This window comes from Perca flavescens, chromosome 11 (genome assembly GCF_004354835.1).
Source record: "Perca flavescens isolate YP-PL-M2 chromosome 11, PFLA_1.0, whole genome shotgun sequence".
Classification (NCBI taxonomy): Eukaryota; Metazoa; Chordata; class Actinopteri; order Perciformes; family Percidae; genus Perca; species Perca flavescens.
This window is the reverse complement of record NC_041341.1, coordinates 12,635,009-12,654,352: the sequence shown is the minus strand read 5'-3', so window position 1 is coordinate 12,654,352 and position 19,344 is coordinate 12,635,009. Positions and strand designations below refer to the sequence as shown.

The 19,344-nt window shown below is 41.0% G+C and overlaps 1 protein-coding gene across 1 annotated transcript in view; it reads right to left on the bottom strand.

Moving 5' to 3' along the window:
* Positions 1–1,564: 1,564 nt before the first annotated feature.
* Positions 1,565–19,344, bottom strand: part of adcy5 (adenylate cyclase 5) — an 87,905-nt gene continuing 70,125 nt past the window's right edge. The window contains exons 12-21 of the mRNA XM_028590922.1: positions 18,529–18,616; positions 16,583–16,699; positions 16,290–16,448; positions 15,169–15,353; positions 15,029–15,049; positions 14,448–14,580; positions 13,146–13,409; positions 8,997–9,201; positions 8,524–8,648; positions 1,565–4,751 (exon numbers count right to left, since the gene is read on the bottom strand). Coding sequence (XP_028446723.1) covers positions 4,623–4,751; positions 8,524–8,648; positions 8,997–9,201; positions 13,146–13,409; positions 14,448–14,580; positions 15,029–15,049; positions 15,169–15,353; positions 16,290–16,448; positions 16,583–16,699; positions 18,529–18,616 — 1,426 coding nt within the window. The 3' untranslated portion in view covers positions 1,565–4,622. The remainder of the gene's footprint in view (positions 4,752–8,523; positions 8,649–8,996; positions 9,202–13,145; positions 13,410–14,447; positions 14,581–15,028; positions 15,050–15,168; positions 15,354–16,289; positions 16,449–16,582; positions 16,700–18,528; positions 18,617–19,344) is intronic.

Here is a 19,344-nt window from a genome sequence, read left to right as displayed (position 1 = left end):
TGAAAAAGATTAGAGGATTCCATACATAAAGTGGTATCGGATCCAAGGCCTTTATACTTTAACATAAACATTTACCTAACCTTGGATGCTGGAGCCTCCAGCATATGATAAAGGAGCAGTGGAGTTTCAGATTTAATTCCCCCCTCCCCTTCCTCAAAGTCATTTTTCTTTTAGAGCAACAACATGACATGCAACAGATTCCCTCATGATTGAGAGGCAGCTGAAACACTTCTCAGGAAGCACTTTTTATTTCACATGTAATGGTAGTATTTTGAATTTGATTGTAATTGTTATTTGTGGGCGCCTCATTATAAGAAACCACAATTTCCTCCAGATGGAGATTAATGGACCAGGAATATGTATTTTTTCCGGTGCAGGAAATATGTGGATTTTAATAACAAATAGGCGCTGCAGGTGTAAATTGCTACTTGAAGCACAATTTCAACTTGTTACAAGTAAATGTCAATGGTGATAATGTTTTTGTCGCAGAGCTCACACAGTCGGGGGCTTGCAGGTTGGCTATTCAAAAAGTTCAAAATCATTAAGTCTGAGGACTTTGTTTGCTCCATCATGTGCTTGAGTTCCACTGAGAAAAGCCTGTACTGTGGTTACTGGCTGCAGTACAGCAGCTGTTTACCCCATTATAGACCATTCCTGAAATCCTTTATCTTAAGATGCTCTATTTAAATGGAGAGAGTTTAATTTAAATTACCGTCCAGCAAATATTACAAGTTATTGAATTAACTATTAACCAAGACCCTTATTCATTCCTAATTCCTAATGTCATGACCAATGATTTGACTTCTATATAAATAAAGATATTAAAGCTGTAATGGATGAAGTAACACTCAGGGTGCTAATCAGCGGATTAGCATTTTTGCTTCCCTCTCTTTCATCATATATAAACAGTAATCATGATGAAGAAGACAAAGGACCCCATGTGCAAACCAAGTGATGTAGTGCTGCTGCCACCTGTTGGTGAGTCATGTGAACATTAAAGAATCCAAAAGTTCAGCACAATGCCAGCTGAGGGGTTTTAAACACTGGTGCATTAGACAGCTTTAAAAGGGGGATAGTTTCTCACTTAAAGCATTTTACTTCCACTATAGATTCTATACGGCCAAAAGTATGTGGACACCTGAGCTTTACATGCATATGGGATTGATAAGTATAATTTAAAACTATTTCATTTTGGACCTGGCTTTGAGCACAGAGGCATTGTCATGTTGAAACAGGAAAGGGTCTTTCCTAAACAGTTGCAATAAAGTTGGAAGCACAACATGGTCTAACATATCCCTTTGTGCTGCAGCATAAAGATTTCCCTGAATTCGATCCAAGGGCCCAAACCGCAGGATGTCCACATACTTTTGGCCATGAACTTTTGTATTTGATAAAATACTAGCTTTTATGCAAAACCTTTAGCTTTGCTAAAAAAGCTTAAGATTATGCTGAGACAGCAGCATGCACAAATTAAACCGTAATTCATCTAAATCCATTAATTGAGCTGACCAACACAGGCAGACTAGGCAGAAAAGTATCCAGAAGAAATGATGTAGTACCTGTAAAACATCTCAGCAGTTTATTGGACTGTAAAAAAAAAAAAAAAAGTTTAGCATAGTGTTTTGCATGACAACAAAAACAAACCACGGTTTTGCCTCTGTTTTTTGTCACAGACGCTGCCTCATCTTGTCATGTTATCATCATGAGGATCCTCATAGCTTCATCCTCCTCATCTCTGATCTATGCCTTCTCTCCAACCTCTTGTGTTTTCTAATGGCACATTTCTGCACAATAAACGGTAGAAGAAGGGTTCATAGAGTCAAATGGCATGAAAGTTAAAGTTGTAGTAGTGGTGTTTGAAGGTAATGGTTCCAGCACTACACTACATAAACAAAACAGAAATCACCCAAGTGGACCAGTGCAAGGTTAATTTCATTCTACGGGCTCAAAGCAGCAAACACATGGACTTCTCTTTTTCTTTTCAAACAGGAAACTAAAAGCAATTTAAAGGTGGCAATATATATTTTCATTTATCCCATGAAAAGACCAACATCATCAATGAATTGATCATACTAACAAGTATTGCCTGTGTAGTAAAACCCTGATATATCTTATCATAGATAAGATCATCATCCATTGTTCATCAATTTTAAAAGCTATTATAACTTGTTTAATTATATTTGCATTTCAATTATGAATTATAGAACTAAGTAAAACAAAGTGTAAAATTGCAAATTCCTAATTCTGACTTTAAATCAACAAATGATGATTTCATCTTTTAAATGGAACCATGAAATTATTTTTAAAATCCGCCCATTTTGGCATTCATTTAAATGTGCAGTGTCACCTAAAAACACATTTGAAGTCTAACCCACAGAGCAGCAGCAGGAGCTCTGATTGGCCAGACTCCTGCCAACACATTGCAGCAGGCCAATCAGAGCTACAGCAGTTGCCCTGTGGGTTTTAATTATATTTTTAATATTGAATTATCTTTTAATGTTTAATTATCTTTTTCATTATTTTTTATTTACTTTAATTCAGATTTATTATCAATGTATTAATGGATTCTAATTAAACACTGTAAAAGTCTATACTTATTCCAGTGGCACAGTCAAAGCTCCATTTACTGTAGTTCATTTTGAGTCAACTAACGTAATGCACCAAATGCGTATTAAATACACAAATAGTCCTAACAAATGCTTTATTTGCTCCTGTAACGTTTGCTAAACGACAGTGTTTACAGTGTTTTAAAGGTATAGGTTTTCACAAGGAACAAATAGGCTCAGGGCTGAGGGCACAGTGTGTAGCATCAGAGTAGGGAAGTCAGTCAGTCTCTCAATGCTTTCCAACACTTTGATGATTTTTTTTTTTCAATATGTTTTTTTGACAAATTACAATATTGAATTGTGTTAACCTTATCGTTTCTGTTTCAAATTTGCTATATCCTATCCTCAATATTCTCAAGTAAAAACTTGACATTGTCCGGACATTTACTGATTACTGTACTCTGCCAAGACAAACAGAACCAGCTGTAGTGTTGGTGATAATATAACATACAACATAACATACAATAATAAGAAATCACTTAAATCAATGAAACCAGAAGGTTAAAGACCGTTTGTTTGATGACATGTTGAATAACACCGTAATACTGAAGAAACTGCTCTGATAAAAAAAAAAGGCAGATAAAAGGGCACATTTCCACATGGGCTTGTCTGTCCCTGTCCACAGAATGAGCATCATCACCGTCGTCAGTATAGAGTTCATAATAAAGGCCTCATCGGAGATCATTGGACATTCATTGGGTCGTACCATCTGATTGAGCAAGCAAGAAGCGGTTGTGGAGCGTTGCAGAAAGCGGTGGACGGCTGAAAGCACTGGAGTGCAAAAAGACAGGTTTGCATTCACGTCCTCTAGTCAGTCATTAAAAGTGCACACCCACTCGGTTTGACTAAAATAATCAGTAACGCATTCTTATTAGCAAGCGGTTAACTTCCTGCAGATCAGTCATGCTCAATTGGGTGAAAAGAGCGAGAAAAACAGGCATTCAGGAGCGTGGATCTGCTGAAGCTAAATGGTACATTAGTTGTGGCGCCACGCTAAGACTAGGCAACAACCAGCGAGGATTTCTGAAATCCCAACATGAGAGTGATACAGTATGTACATCTGAATACACATTGGTGTTTATAGATAGCTCTCTAATATATTAATGTACAAAATATAGAATCTTAAAATATCTGATACGGTTTGGTGTTCTGAAGTCAAAATACAAAATGTCGAAGATAAGAAAAAGCTCTTCAGTGACATCCTTTGTGTTTTGTCTGTGTATATGCTGTTTATACTGTAGTGTGAGTTTGGAACTCTATACGTCTGACGAGGAGCTTTCTGTAAACACTGTGGAGCGTTTTCTCTCTATTTTGTCTCTGAGGGACATTTTTGCTTGTGAGACGCACTCTTCACCGATAAGACACAACTTAACTGCGACTCCTCTGTCAGTCTGTTACTGACGTGATCAGATATTCAAGGACGGATAGTGCTGTGGTGCTGGCTGAGTGTCCATACTTGAGAGATTTGTATCTATACCACAACAACATGGACAAAATGTGTTTGACATACAGTACATCAAATCATATACACATACAACTGTCTGTGTTTTACATGTACATATACACTTCAGCAGGAGAAAGGCAGAAAGAAAAAAAAGGAAGTGGCATGTAGGTCATGTCCTGCTGCAGGTTTGTCCCAAAACCCTTTAAGAATCTGGCGGATTGAAGCAAATAAAAGTTCTTCGAGAACATTCTTCCTTTAGGACCTAGACTCACACAGCTGGCAGCATCTGTCTTTATGCACTGATTGGACATCTTTGGTCTCAATGGCAGATTCAGGCTAGCTGGGCCTTTCCCACTCATAGTCTCCTCGGCAGGCTGAGCTTTGGGATGCATTTTCTGATCCATCCCCGTTGTGGCCTCAGTAGGTATAAGAAAGGAATGGCGCTGTGAGAAGGGACGCTTCAGTCAGTCTCAGTCCGCCGTAAGCTATCAGAGGTCCATGAGCCTGCTCCTTATTTCAGAGGCGGAGTTAAGGCGCCTACCCTGGTGTGTCTATTCGTCACTTAGTTGAGGTTAACTGCTTGGTGGTCCACTGGTGAGAAAATAGGTCATCATCTCTCCTTTGCCTTTGACTGTAACCAAACCTCTGTATTCCAGTGTGTAGTTATAGGAGCTCAGTACCTGGTACATGTCTGCAGTCACCTAAGGACAGAGGGAGGAAGGGACAGTGAGTGGAACGGCATATTTGTGGTTCATATTAACCACTTCTCTATGCATTTATTATTATTTGTGAAGCAAGTAGGCACTGCAGACTATGACCCTTGGATCTATTCCCAGTCTGGGCTGGCCTTTTTTGTGTGGAGTTTGGATGTTCTTCCAGACTTTCTTCTACATACTATGACTATTTTTGACATACTATACTATGTCTTTTTATTAATCCGTTTTCTCGACAAACTATACTATAACTTTTTATCACTTTATTCAACATACTATATAGTATAATATGACTTTACTATACAAGGACTTTTTAATGACCTATTTCGACATACTATCTTATGACTTTTTTAGACACACTATACAATAACTTTTGTATCACTTTCTTCAACATACTATATTGACTTTTTTTTTATTATTATTTTTGGGGCTTTTTCTGCCTTTATTTTGATAGGACAGCTAGGTGAGAAAGGGGAAAGAGAGGGGAAAGACATGCAAGAAATTGTCACAGGTCGGATTCCAACCCTGGACCTCTGCGTCGAGGCATAAACCTCTCAGTATATGTGCGCCTGCTCTACCCACTGACCCAACCCGGCCACCTATATTGACTTTAAAAAGAAATACTATACAATGACTTTTCCCATATACAACTATTTTTGGTGGGACTTGAACCCGAGACCTCTGCACCGAGGAATACATCTCTTTATCTGGGTATGCACTCAACCAAATAAGCTACCCAGGCAACCACTACTTTTTTAAACATGATATACAATGACTTTTTAATGATTATTTTCGACACACTATACTAAGACTTTTTTTAAAATCACATTTTCTATTAGTGTCACTGTGGCTCAGCGGGCAGCAATACTTAAGACTATATATGACTATTCGACATTCTATACTATGACTTTTTTTACTTTTTTCGACATACTATGACTTTTTGTTTTAGTTCTTTCAACATACTATACTATGACTTTTTTTCAATTTTTCGATTTTTTTTTTTTAATATTTGACATACTATGCAATTACTTTTTTTTTTTTTACATTTTTGAAATACTATGACCATATACAGTATATGACTTTTCTTTTGCGACTTTTTTGGACATACTATACTATGATTTTTTCTGTGGCTTTTTTCAACGTACAATACTATGACTTTTTTTTTTTTACATACTATACTATGAATTTTTTTTGTGATTTTTTTTCGACATGCAATACTATGAATTTTTTCGACATACTATACTATGACTTTTTTGTATAACTTTTTTCGACATACTATACAATTACTTTTTCAATGTTTTCAACATACTATACAATTACTTTTTAACATACTATACTTTTTTAAAAAACTTTTTCCAACATACTATACTATGAATTTTTTCAATTTTTTCGACATACTATAACCTATGACTTTTTTAGACAAACTATACAATTACTTTTTCAATGTTTTCAACATACTATACAATTACTTTTTAAAATTATTTCAACATACTATACAATTACTTTTAAAAATTATTTCAACATACTATAATATAATATGGCTTTTTTCGACATACTATACTATGACCTGTTTTCGACATACTATAGTATGATTTTTTCAGTGGCTTTTTTCAACGTACAATACTATGACTGTTTTTACATACTATACTATGAATTTTTTTCGTGACTTTTTTTCAACATGCAATACTATGACTTTTTTTAAAAACCTTTTTCGACATACTATACTATGATTTTTTTCGTGGCTTTTTTCAACATACCATAACTTTATTGTGACTTTACTCAACATACTATACTATGACTTTTTTCGACATACTATGACATTTTTCGACTTTTTAAGACATACTATACTATGACTTTTTTTTAGAAATACTATACTATGACTTTTTTTGACATACTACACTTTGACTTTTTGACATACTACACTTTGACTTTTTTTGACATACTATAGTATGATTTTCTTTTGTTTTTTCGACATACTATACTATGAATTTTTTTCGTGACATTTTTTCAACATGCAATACTAACTTTTTTTTTTTTTTTTTTTTTTTTGACATACTATGACTTTTTTCTATTGTTTTTACTTTAAAAAACAAATTCCACTTTTGTAATACATTATTGGTATTATTAAACATTTTAATATTAAATTCATACTAATTAAAACCATTCCCACTTTTCCAACTTTTCTTAATACTTCACCTTCTTCTTACGCAATTATGCCATTAGCTTTTCAGCTTTCACAAGCATTTTGCAGGAAATGCATTTTCTAGTTTGTCTTTGTTTAGCACCTAATAACTCCCATCAGCATTGATTTGGTGATTTACTTATAAAACGATTGCTTCAACCGCATTAAAATGACAAAATGTGTGAAGCAAGTGATAAGTATACTTTGAAATATGGTCCCTGAAAGGCTGTTGGAACATTTGATGTCCGGGAAACTTTTTTTTTCAGTCAAATTTAACCCAGTTTTAACTTAGACATCTGGACATAGTTTGACCTGCAAATCACCAAATCAACGCTTACTGTGTTGTCTATACGTTAAATACACAGTGTCCTTTTTCACCACCACAAATTGAGCAACAAGTCTGACCCATTGTTTTTCTCAATTCACCAAAATGTAAAGCTGCCAGAAACCCAAATTCAGGAAAGAAACGTACACAGGTGCTAATACAAATGGCACTAAGTCTTTAGTGGTAATCACTTGAAATATTAGTTTTAGTTTTTTTTTTTTTACTGGTTATACAGTACACTGACCAGGCAGAAAGAAATGTGAGGAATAAACTATAAGGGTTTCATCTTAATCATATTTGTCCCTTTTTTTCGCCTACAAAGTAAAAAAAAAAAATACAGTGCAAGTTATAAATATATAATTTATTTTTATTTATGCTTCATCTGTCATTCTGCGTGGCTGACAAACATAAATTACATACTGTATAAAAGCCCCTTTCAGCTCTTTTGTTTTTTTCGGCTTGTCTGTATGTGAATACCGAATATTAACGTCCACAAAAGGATTCAATCACAATCGTAGTGTGCTGTTGCTTTGTCACTTTCATGTTCATTAGGAAGCAGTGGTGCATAGTTGCACCTGCGTAAATGGTTTTCAGAAGGTGCAGTGGAGACGGGTGAGATGAAATTAAACGGTTCCATCTGTGTTCAAAGAGTTATTGAGCTTTAATGATTTCACATCTGATAGAGCAAAACCAATATGGCCATTTGTAATTAACATTTTTCATTATCTTGAATAAACCTTTTTTCTAAATCCAGCCGTCAGCCATGTCTGGAGGGCAGTTTTTGCAGAGCTTATGCACATCAGAAGAATTTCTCATTTTTGACCAGAAAAGCTAAAAAATAACAGTGATGAGCTCTGCAAAATCTGCTTTATTGAGTCATTTTAGTTTTTAGTTTAGTTTTTTTTATTTCTTTTCCTAAACTGAGTTAATCTTCTGTCTAAGGACTGAGTTTGTACCAATTGTTTTTAATGTTTTTGATTTGTTTCAGACAAAAAAGGACAATTGTTAAGGATTGGTTTGATAGGAGGCAGGACTTGTTTACTATCACCAAGCTCATGGCTCTGGGAGAACGGTTGACTACTATCTTTATTAATTTAAGTGACAGGATTTCAATTGTAAAGTAACATTATCTAACTGTCTATTCTAAAATCATCTAAATTACTTTGGGAAAAGCTACATTTTATTTATTTTACAGCTCTCAAATTGCATGTTCAGAGAATATTTTGGCAGTGGAGTGTCACACTTCACTTCACCTGGATCCTCTCTGGTACACCTGTGCTGTCCATGCGACTCGCCACGTTCACTGTGTTCCCCCAGATGTCGTACTGAGGCTTCCTGGCCCCGATCACCCCGGCAACCACAGGGCCAATGTTGAGACCTACAAAATGAAACAAATGGGGGAAAAAAAGACGAAACAAAGTACTTAATTACTACTAAACCAGCTGGACTTGCATGTGTGGTAAGGACTGAGCCTTGGTACATGGGGCGCATGCTCAACCAGGTGAGCTACCAGGGCGCCCTTGATTTATTCAGCGTTTTTTACAAAACTATTGTGTCAGGTTCCTTTAGAGCTTTTCTCTCACAAAATAAACTGTACACTGTAATGTACACCAGTTTAGAAATGTAACAGTTGCCATCATTTGAGTTCCAGTCAATAACAGTTTCCCTGTCAGATGTACAAAATCCCTGAGCAACAGTAGCACCTTTTTTATTTTCTGCAGCTCACCTATTTGCATCTTGAAGTTGTTAAAGGAGTGTTCATTGATGTATTTCATTTGGTCCATCAGCCTCATCGCATAGTCAGCCAAGGCTCGGATGTGCGAGCGCCCGACCTTGTCGTATGTGGAGTCGTTGAGGCCGGAGGCCGCCATGTAGGTGGAGCCGATGGTCTTGATCTTCTCCAACTGACGGAATTGGTCCTCACTGATGATCTAATCCATCAATCATATAAAATACAATTTTAGTGAAAGGTTATAAAGATAATGTTAAATGTGTTAAAATGTTATAAAGTTATACATTTGTTTATATCCAATTTTAAGTTGATAACAGTATTCTTTGAGCTCTAAGTCTAACAAAGCTCATTTTAATATTTAATTTCCTCTGTACTTCTCCGTGAACCATCACCTTATCGTGGTGGAGAGGTTTGTGTGTCTCTGTGAACCTGAGGGCTGTGTTGTCTGGAGCTTTGTGCTCCTGGTAGGGTCTCCCAAGGCAAAGTGGTCTCAGGTGAGGGGCCAGACAAAGAATGGTTCAAAAACCCCAATGAAGAAGCAAGGTAGAGATGGAGTGACCCTGCCCGGAGGAAGCCCGGGGCCCCCGTCTGGAGCCAGGCCCAGACGGCGGGCTCGTCGGCGAGCGCCTGGTGGCCGGGTTTGCCACGGAGCCCGGCCGGGCACAGCCCGAACAAGCTACGTGGCTCCCATCTCTCCAGCCCATGGGCCCACCACCTGTGGGAGGAACCGTTGGGGTCGGGTGCGATGCCACATGGGTGGCAGTGAAGGTCAGGGGCCTCGACGGACCAGACCCGGGCGGCAGACGCTGGCTCTGGGGACGTGGAACGTCACCTCTCTGTGGGGGAAGGAGCCGGAACTGGTGCGGGAGGTGGAGCGCCACCGGTTAGATCTGGTGGGGCTTACCTCACGCACAGTCTCGGTTCTGGAACCATACTCCTGGATAGGGGTTGGACTCTTTTCTTCTCCGGAGTTGCCCAGGGTGTGAGGCGCCGGGCGGGGTGGGGATACTCACAAGCCCCGGCTGAGCGCCGCTGTGTTGGAGTTTACCCGGTGGACGAGAGGGTCGCCTCCCTACGCCTGCGGGTTGTGGGGGGGAAAACTCTGACTGTTGTTTGTGCATATGCACCAAACAGGAGTTCGGAGTATTCGGCCTTCTTGGAGACCTTGACTGGAGTCCTGCATGGGGCTCCAGTGGGGGACTCCATTGTTATGCTGGGGACTTCAACGCACACGTGGGCAATGATGGAGACACCTGAGAGGCGTGATTGGGAGGAACGGCCTCCTGATCTAAACCAGAGTGGTTGTTTGTTGTTGGACTTCTGTGCTAGTCATGGATTGTCTATAACGAACACCATGTTCGAACATAGGGATGCTCATAAGTGTACCTGGTACCAGAGCACCCTAGGCCGAAGGTCAATGATCGATTTCATAATTGTTTCATCTGATCTGAGGCCGTATGTTTTGGACACTCGGGTGAAGAGAGGGGCAGAGCTGTCAACCGATCACCATCTGGTGGTGAGTTGGGTCAGGGGTGGGGAAGACTCTGGACAGACCTTGTAAGCCCAAACGTGTAGTGCGGGTAAATTGGGAACGTCTGGAGGAGGCCCCTGTCCGACAGACTTTCAACTCACACCTCCGGGCGGAGCTTTTTCGTGCATCCCTGTGGAGGCTGGGGGCATTGAACCCGAGTGGACAATGTTCAAAGTTTCCATTGCTGAAGCTGCGGCGAGGAGCTGTGGTCTTAGGATCTTAGGTGCCTCAGGGGCGGTAACCCACGAACACCGTGGTGGACACCAGTGGTCAGGGAAGCCGTCCGACTGAAGAAGGAGTCCTTCCGGGATATGTTATCTCGGAGGACTCCGGAGGCAGTTGCAGGGTACCGAAGGGCCGAAGGGCTGCAGCCTCTGCCGTGAAAGAGGCAAAGCAGCGGGTGTGGGAGAAGTTTGGAGAAGACATGGAGAAGGACTTTCGGTCGGCACCAAAGTGTTTCTGGAAAACTGTTCGCCACCTCAGGAGGGGGAAGGGGAACCATCCAAGCTGTGTACAGTAAGGATGGGACACTGTTGACCTCCACTGAGGAGGTAATAGGGCGGTGGAGGGAGCACTTTGAGGAACTCCTGAATCCGACTAATACGCCCTCTATGTTAGAGGCAGAGCTGGAGGATAACGGGGATTGTCGCCGATTTCCCAGGCGGAAGTCACTGATGTAGTCAAACAACTACACAGTGGCAAAGCCCCGGGATTGATGAGATCCGTCCAGAAATGCTCAAGGCTCTGGGTGTGGAGGGGTTGTCCTGGTTGACACGCCTCTTCAACATTGCGTGGAAGTCTGGGACGGTGCCAAAGGAGTGGCAGACTGGGGTGGTGGTTCCTCTTTTAAAAAGGGGGACCAGAGGGTGTGTGCCAATTATAGGGGTATCACACTTCTCAGCCTCCCTGGTAAAGTCTACTCCAAGGTGCTGGAAAGGAGGGTTCGGCCGATAGTCGAACCTCGGGTTGAGGAGGAACAATGCGGATTCCGTCCTGGTCGTGGAACAACGGACCAGCTCTTCACTCTCGCAAGGATCCTGGAGGGAGCCTGGGAGTATGCCCAACCGGTCTACATGTGTTTTGTGGATTTGGAGAAGGCGTATGACCGGGTCCCCCGGGAGATACTGTGGGAGGTGCTGCTTGGGGAGTATGGGGTGAGGGGGTCTCTACTCAGGGCCATCCAATCTCTGTATGACCAAAGTGAGAGCTGTGTCCGGGTTCTCGGTAGTAAGTCGGACTCGTTTCAGGTGAGGGTTGGCCTCCGCCAGGGCTGCGCTTTGTCACCAATCCTGTTTGTAATATTTATGGACAGGATATCGAGGCGTAGTCGGGGTGGGGAGGGGTTGCAGTTTGGTGGGCTGGGGATCTCATCGCTGCTCTTTGCAGATGATGTGGTCCTGATGGCATCATCGGCCTGCGACCTTCAGCACTCACTGGATCGGTTCGCAACCGAGTGTCAAGCGGTTGGGATGAGGATCAGCACCTCTAAATCGGAGGCCATGGTTCTCAGCAGGAAACCGATGGAATGCCTTCTCCAGGTAGGGAATGAGTCCTTACCCCAAGTGAAGGAGTTCAAGTACCTTGGGGTTTTGTTCATGAGTGAGGGGACAATGGAGCGGGAGATTGGTCGGAGAATCGGGCGCAGCGGGTGCGGTATTGCATTCAATCTATCGCACCGCCAGGACGAAAAGAGAGCTGAGCCAGAAGGCAAAGCTCTCGATCTACCGGTCAGTTTTCGTTCCTACCCTCACCTATGGTCATGAAGGCTGGGTCATGACCGAAAGAACGAGATCCAGGGTACAAGCGGCGAAATGGGTTTCCTCAGGAGGGTGGCTGGCGTCTCCCTTAGAGATAGGGTGAGAAGCTCAGTCATCCGTGAGGAGCTCGGAGAGAGCCGCTGCTCTTTTGCGTCGAAAGGAGCCAGTTGAGGTGGTTCGGGCATCTGGTAAGGATGCCCCCTGGGCGCCTCCCTAGGGAGGTGTTCCAGGCACGTCCAGCTGGGAGGAGGCCTCGGGGAAGACCCAGGACTAGGTGGAGGGATTATATCTCCAACCTGGCCTGGGAACGCCTCGGGATCCCCCAGTCGGAGCTGGTTAATGTTGCTCGGGAAAGGGAAGTTTGGGGTCCCCTGCTGGAGCTGCTCCCCCCGCGACCCGACACCGGATAAGCGGACGAAGATGGATGGATGGATGGAATTTCCTCTGTAATTTATCAGTAGCAAAGTTTTAATCCTGAAATCTGCATCTAGTCAATATTTTTTCACATTCATATTGTCTAATGTTGATCAAACTGCAGAAAGGATGGAGACTAGCTGGTGAACAAAGTGGAGCATTTAGCATAAAGAGCCAGCTATTTTCCTGGTCGGTGGAGACCAAACCAGACATGAAAGGAGAGTGAATATTGGACTTAAAATGTATCAGGTGGTAACAAACATGACTCCAAATGCATGCATAGTGTCTCTAAACCAGACAGAAACCAACAGACCCCTTATTTTACTGGGAACTACAGTCTCATAAAGCACCACTGACAACAGTAGATCCCCACAACGGAGGCCACAGATTTACATCCTCACACATTCAGACAGCTTTCAGCTGGATGTGTTCACATCTCACCTCATCAAAGTCAGCGATGATCTCGTTGAGCAGCCGCAGACACTCCACTCCCTCGTTGTTCCCCTCCAGCTCCACGTAGAACTCTGAGAAGTTGCTGATTGAGGCGAACATGACAGCCACGCACTCACACGACTGGTAGTAGAGCTCGTCGTTGCGGCGTTCGCGCTGCAGGAAGTGGGCAGCCACATCTTTGGGCAGGATGTTGTGGAGTAGACGGCGGTTATAAGCCTGAAGCTCCTCCATCTCCTCCTTCTCCTCTGTGGCCTGTAGAGGGTTCAGTACAGAAATTAGACAGGAAAAAAAGCAATACTGTTGAGTGAAATATCTCAACTACTAACTGCTATGAAATTTTGATACATATATTCATTGTTCACAGAGGATGAACGGCATGACTTTTGGCTCAATTATCCAATGAAATATCTTGACATCTTAGAGATGGATTGGAACAAAATAATCCAGAGGATATGATTATGAGTTCTACTGTCAATGAGGGTGCTGCAATTACTACTACTGACACTGTTATCTCTATTCATGCTTACCCTGACACCACCCTCTGGCCAATATTTACATTCAATTCACCATTTAAACTTGTATCCTCCTCCTAAAGTGTGGCTGTAGACTCTTAGACTAAGACTACTAACCATCAGTGACATCAGTGAGCTGGAAAATAAAGACCCCTCCAGCAGCTCAAAGTTTTTCAGATAAATCATTTAATTGTACCCTTGACTAGAAAACCAACCACAGGCAGCTCAGCCTGCTTTGGCACCTCCATGAGATGTCAAAGAACCCCAGTACAACCCTTAAGACATCTTCCTTAAAATAATTTGAGTATAAAACACTCTGCCCCTGTAGGCCTGAATGGCTTTGAAAAGTTATTTAGCTTTCTCTTTCTCTGTGGAGAACAGCACTAGTCCATTTGGATTCATTACAGTTACAATAGATTCCAATGAACTTCTGCACCTTAATAATAATGTTCAGTGTGTTCCAAAAAAGATTTTTGGTGGATTAGTCTTTCAAATAAAGGCTGGGTGACAATATGACAATAATACAGTGCAATAATTGCAACAATGTTTTTTTTTATCTAACATGTTTCAGCTTTTAGAAAGACAGATGGAAACCCACTGTGCAACAAACTGGCCAAGATGAGGGAAGAAATAACAGCTTTCTTAATGAACAACATCTTTTAGTATTCCCTAAAGGACTCTTGGATCTTTAAACCACACACACTCATTTACATTGTGGGGATCTGCTTTTTGTCCCAAAAATTTAGTCATTCATACATACATGCACACACACACTGACCTGCAGCTTCCAGAGGAAGTCGAGCCTGGCTGTGGACTCTACCTGCTGGGCGTGAAGGTAGAGGGCGAGAACGAAGACAGTGATGACCACCGGGGTCATGATCTTCAGAGGAACCTTGGAGTCCACCACACAGCTAGAGTTTCAACACACACACACACACACACACACACACACACACACACACACACACACACACACACACACACACACACACACACACACACACACACACACACACACACACACACACACACACACACACACACACACACACACACACACACACACAATACAAGGTTATTATCAGATGTGTTATGCTAAGTAATGAACTTCCAACTCATCAAACATACAGGTGTTAAGTTATTATCCTGTATGGGTGTAAAGATGTACTTTGCAGGAACACTGTGGCACAATAACAAGCTGCCCTTTAAATCTTGGCTCATTAGCGTTAGCATCTGTTGCCAGCGGGTCATTATAGTTACATTTCTGCCAGCACAGTGATAATGATGCTGTTAGCTTAAACAGATGACAGAGGTGATTCTTTGGGTCTCTGTGGTAATAGAAGTTGCCATCAGTCTCACCTTGTTCCATTAATGTGCTCGCTGTGAGGGGGAGGAACAGAGAAGAACCAATCAGTGGTTAGAACATCTGTACACACCAAAGATTTAAACACTACAAGCGTAACAACACACACACACACCACGCAGCAGTAATGACTCACATAATGTTGACAGCGTTGGCCATCACCAGCAAGTCCTGGTTGTCGAAGAGGCTCACTTTGGGCACCTCCATGACAAGGAGGTAGATCAGCTCGATAAAGAGCATGAGGAAGAGTTTACCGATGCTGCTGATCTGCAAGAAGACGGAGCAGGCCAGCAGGCTCAGCAGCACACAGGACGAGAAGTACTGAGGGAGAGAGATGGAGAGAGGGGAAGGTACATTTTCTTTTATGTTTGGTAGTCAAGCTTTATATTCTGTAATACACGGTTCTGATTGAATGAGTCACATCCAGAGGTATTATAAAACACTCCATAAACCCACAATTCTAAGCAATTAGTTAATTCAAACATTAATGTGCAAGCCAAATGTTAACACTTCTACCTGCAATTATTACCCTCACTTAGCATCCATTTGCTCTGCTACTGTTCAAACTCGTCTGAAGCATTGACATCTTAAAATATACAATTACAAAGTGCTTCACTTTTGACAATTTCTTGTCCCTTTTATTGCAATGACGTATTGTGCAAAAAGCAATAAGGTACTTGAGGTGTTACTTTACAGCCACAGTGTTGTTTTTTGTCTGATGTTCAGACAAAAGAAAAATAACCTAATACCTATTAATTAGACTGCAGCATATTTTGGCATGATGAAATAATGTATATGTATGTATATAAATGTTCTTATTCTGTTCTGATGGCATTTTATGCTTCTGTAACAGACTTGCAGCAGCACTAAAGTCTTCTTTGGTTAACAAGGCTGCCCTGAACATTTTTAACAGATATATTTGACCAACACAGTTAGTCACAAACATATAATTGTGATTTCTTGCAGAAATGCTTAAAAATGAATTGGCTTACCTGCTTCAGACAAATACGTTGCTCATCTGAGTTGAACCTTAAAAGCCTCAAGTTTCCACCAACTCCTATAATCTGTTTTGCTTCATTTGCTTCCTCACTCTTACTTGCATATGTTCATTGCTCCCTTTTAAATTAGCTTACCATAGAATAAACTATGTTATTTTGCTTTAAAACAATATATACCTAGTAGGTATTTTGACACACTCACACACGCACACACACACGCACACGCACACGCACACGCACACGCACGGCACACCTGTACCTCAGGTAAGCTGCAGACGAGGCCATCGTCTCCACAGGGGCTCTGTTGTGTGTCCAGGCTGTAGTTGAGGAGATGAGCATGGCAGGCGTTCACGGTGGCCAGACTGATGTTAAGCTCTTCCCAGATGCAGCTCCGCAGGTCGAGGCTGCTGCAGGTGAACTGAACGAGGTCAAAGGTCAGTAAAGACAAGGAGAGTCAGTTGTTTTTTGAGATTTCAAAATGCTCAGTGCTTTAAAAAAATGATTTCATGAGGAGAAAGTTGTTACTCTTTTTTGGTATTCTGTTGAACTTACAATATTGATGAAAGCAGAAACAAAGACGACGATGATGGTGAAGACGCCCACCAGAGTGCTGTTCAGTCTGGACTGGACTATCCTCTTAGAAAGAGTCTGCAGAGGGACTGGGAAGAGCTGGGAGCACGGGAAAAACAGACAGAGCGACAGAGAGAGTGAGTGATGGGCTCATTTTTATCTGAAGCCACTGAATAAATACATCCCTAAATACACACTGCAGTTCTGCATGTCACTTTCTGAGTTACCATCGGTCACAATACCAATATCCAATGAGAAGACATAAAAAATCCTCTCTATACGACCAGTAGATGTACAAATGGAAGAGATTTGTTTGTTTTTACCAAAACAGAACAATGAGTCATCAGTGAAAAACGTCAACAGCAGCTCCACTTTTCCCTGTTAAATGTCCCCCATGGCCTGTCAGCAGGTGATGAGAGAAGGAATAGATGGATTTTAAAGCCTCTGGAGGTTTGGCAGCTGATATCTGACATCGTCGCCCCTCCCCCCTCTCGTCTTATGTGCGCTTAATTTCTATAAATCAGTCGTGTTTAACACATACAAAAAACTAATCTGTGAAAGCCATGTTTACTGCTGTTTCTACAAAAAATTAAGGATTCTGGGTCCAATTTTACAAAGGTCTGACTGCAAACTTCATTTGATGTGTCAAACATTTTTCATAATGTTGTGAAAAAGAGCTGAGCTTGTGGATGGCAGGTGAGACATAAATACTACAAATGAATTATGTTAGATACAACGTAAAAGAAATGTAATTATTCACAATTATTTACTGACTGATTAATAGATTGACTAGCTGACTGATTGATTTTTAATCTCATGTGGACAAAACACAGTACCCAGTAACAACACACTGGCTGATAAGACACTAATTAGGTGAAGTAGTGAAACAAAAGAACATTAATTACTGCGCAAACACCATAAACATCACGTACATCATTTCTTCTCTTCTAAAGTCTACAAACAGAACATAACAAAAACAAAAAAACTATTCCTTAAATCATCCTCTGAACATAACACAATACAACAAAACATAAATAGGACATTATTTTAATGCTGCCCCAATCCCATCACGTACAACCTGTTAAGATGTAGCTTCTACTATAGAAGACAATCTTGTTTTCAATGAGTTCTGGATTATCAGGCTGTATGCTGTTTTTTGAAATGTGTAAATAAAAATGTCACCTCACTACACCAGGTTGTCCTTGCTTCCATAAAACATCTTATCACGTTTTAAAATAGGAAACGCATTCTTAAATTTGTCAGGTCATACCACCTTCGATTGAAGTGAATGGGAGACAAGTGTTCTCAGAGCCTCACGCCAATGTGACTGCACCCTTGAAGCAAGAACTGGTGTGAACTGAATAACTCTGTAATGAACAACTTGTCATGAAAACCCCAAATACCAGAAGCATAATCTCAACACAGGCCCACAGTGGACCGATCAGTTGATACTATAGACACACACCAACAGAGAAACAAAAAGCCTACATCCAAAATGAGCTCTGTTCTTTTGAGAGAGAGGGTTATTCGAGGTGTATTTTGAAATCACAAATGGTGACATCTGCACTTTGCATTAAGGAATTTAGTTAAAAACTCTTATCTGAAAGAACTTGCTATGAGGTCAAGAGCAGATTATGTTTATATGATCACTGACATCTGGAATGAAGAGCAAGTACAGCATCAAACCACTGCCTGATAAAAGATGTAGCAGATTGGTCTCTGTGATGTCTGATACTGAAGTTCCATATAAAGAAATAAGAACAAGCCCTTCTCTGTTCTTTGCTGACATGTGCGATAGATATTCTACAAAACTGCATCCTTGTAAAAAAAAAATATATATATCCTATCTTTTATCACTTGAGAAAATATCTGCACAAGGAGTCGAGTTTATTTGGTGATTTCATTCATCACAAGCAGAGAATACTCACCCCAAAACAGCAGTACACAGTTGAGACAAACATGACAGCCGTCAGGATAATGAAACCGGTGACGAAGAAACCGATCATCAGACTGGAGCTGCAGGTGACATATGTCATTATATTCATATGATGATTCTAGCTGCATTTTTATGGTTCACGGTTTGTTTCTCTAATACAAATACATGTCTCTGTCTTCGGTTTCGAAGGTAATACTGTGGGAAGTAGCATCTGCTTCTCTTTATTGTCTTTGACCTTGTGTCAATGTAAATATTATGAAGTATGCATTGTGTGTGTGTGTGTGTGTGTGTGTGTGTGTGTGTGTGTGTGTGACAGGTAATGATAATAGCAAAGCAGACCAAGGTAAACAGAGGAGAGGACGTGTGAATACGGTGAAAATGATTAAGGAAAACAGATAAGACAATGAAAGCGAGGAGGTGATGAGGAGACCAGGAAGAAGAGACTCTAAGAGGTAATGACAGAAATAAAGGAGGAGAGGGGAGTTGAGCTTTGAATCTGGCTGCTGCTCAGCTGCAATTACACAGATTTTAAGTTGATATTCTCTTTTATAAATAAGAACATGCTATTGATACTGTAAGGACTAAAGCAATGTGCAGGATTTGTTAAGCTACAAAGATTAAAGGCATACACTGAACGACAAATTGGCCACAGCTGACATGTTAAAGAGAATCTCATTCAACATAAGCCGTAGCACTTTTCAATTGGACATTGTTCATTGTTCATAAAAGGATGTATAACTACTACTAATATATATTAGCCATACAGCCTATTCATCTCCTCCTCCTTCAGTCTCACCTGCTACACTCA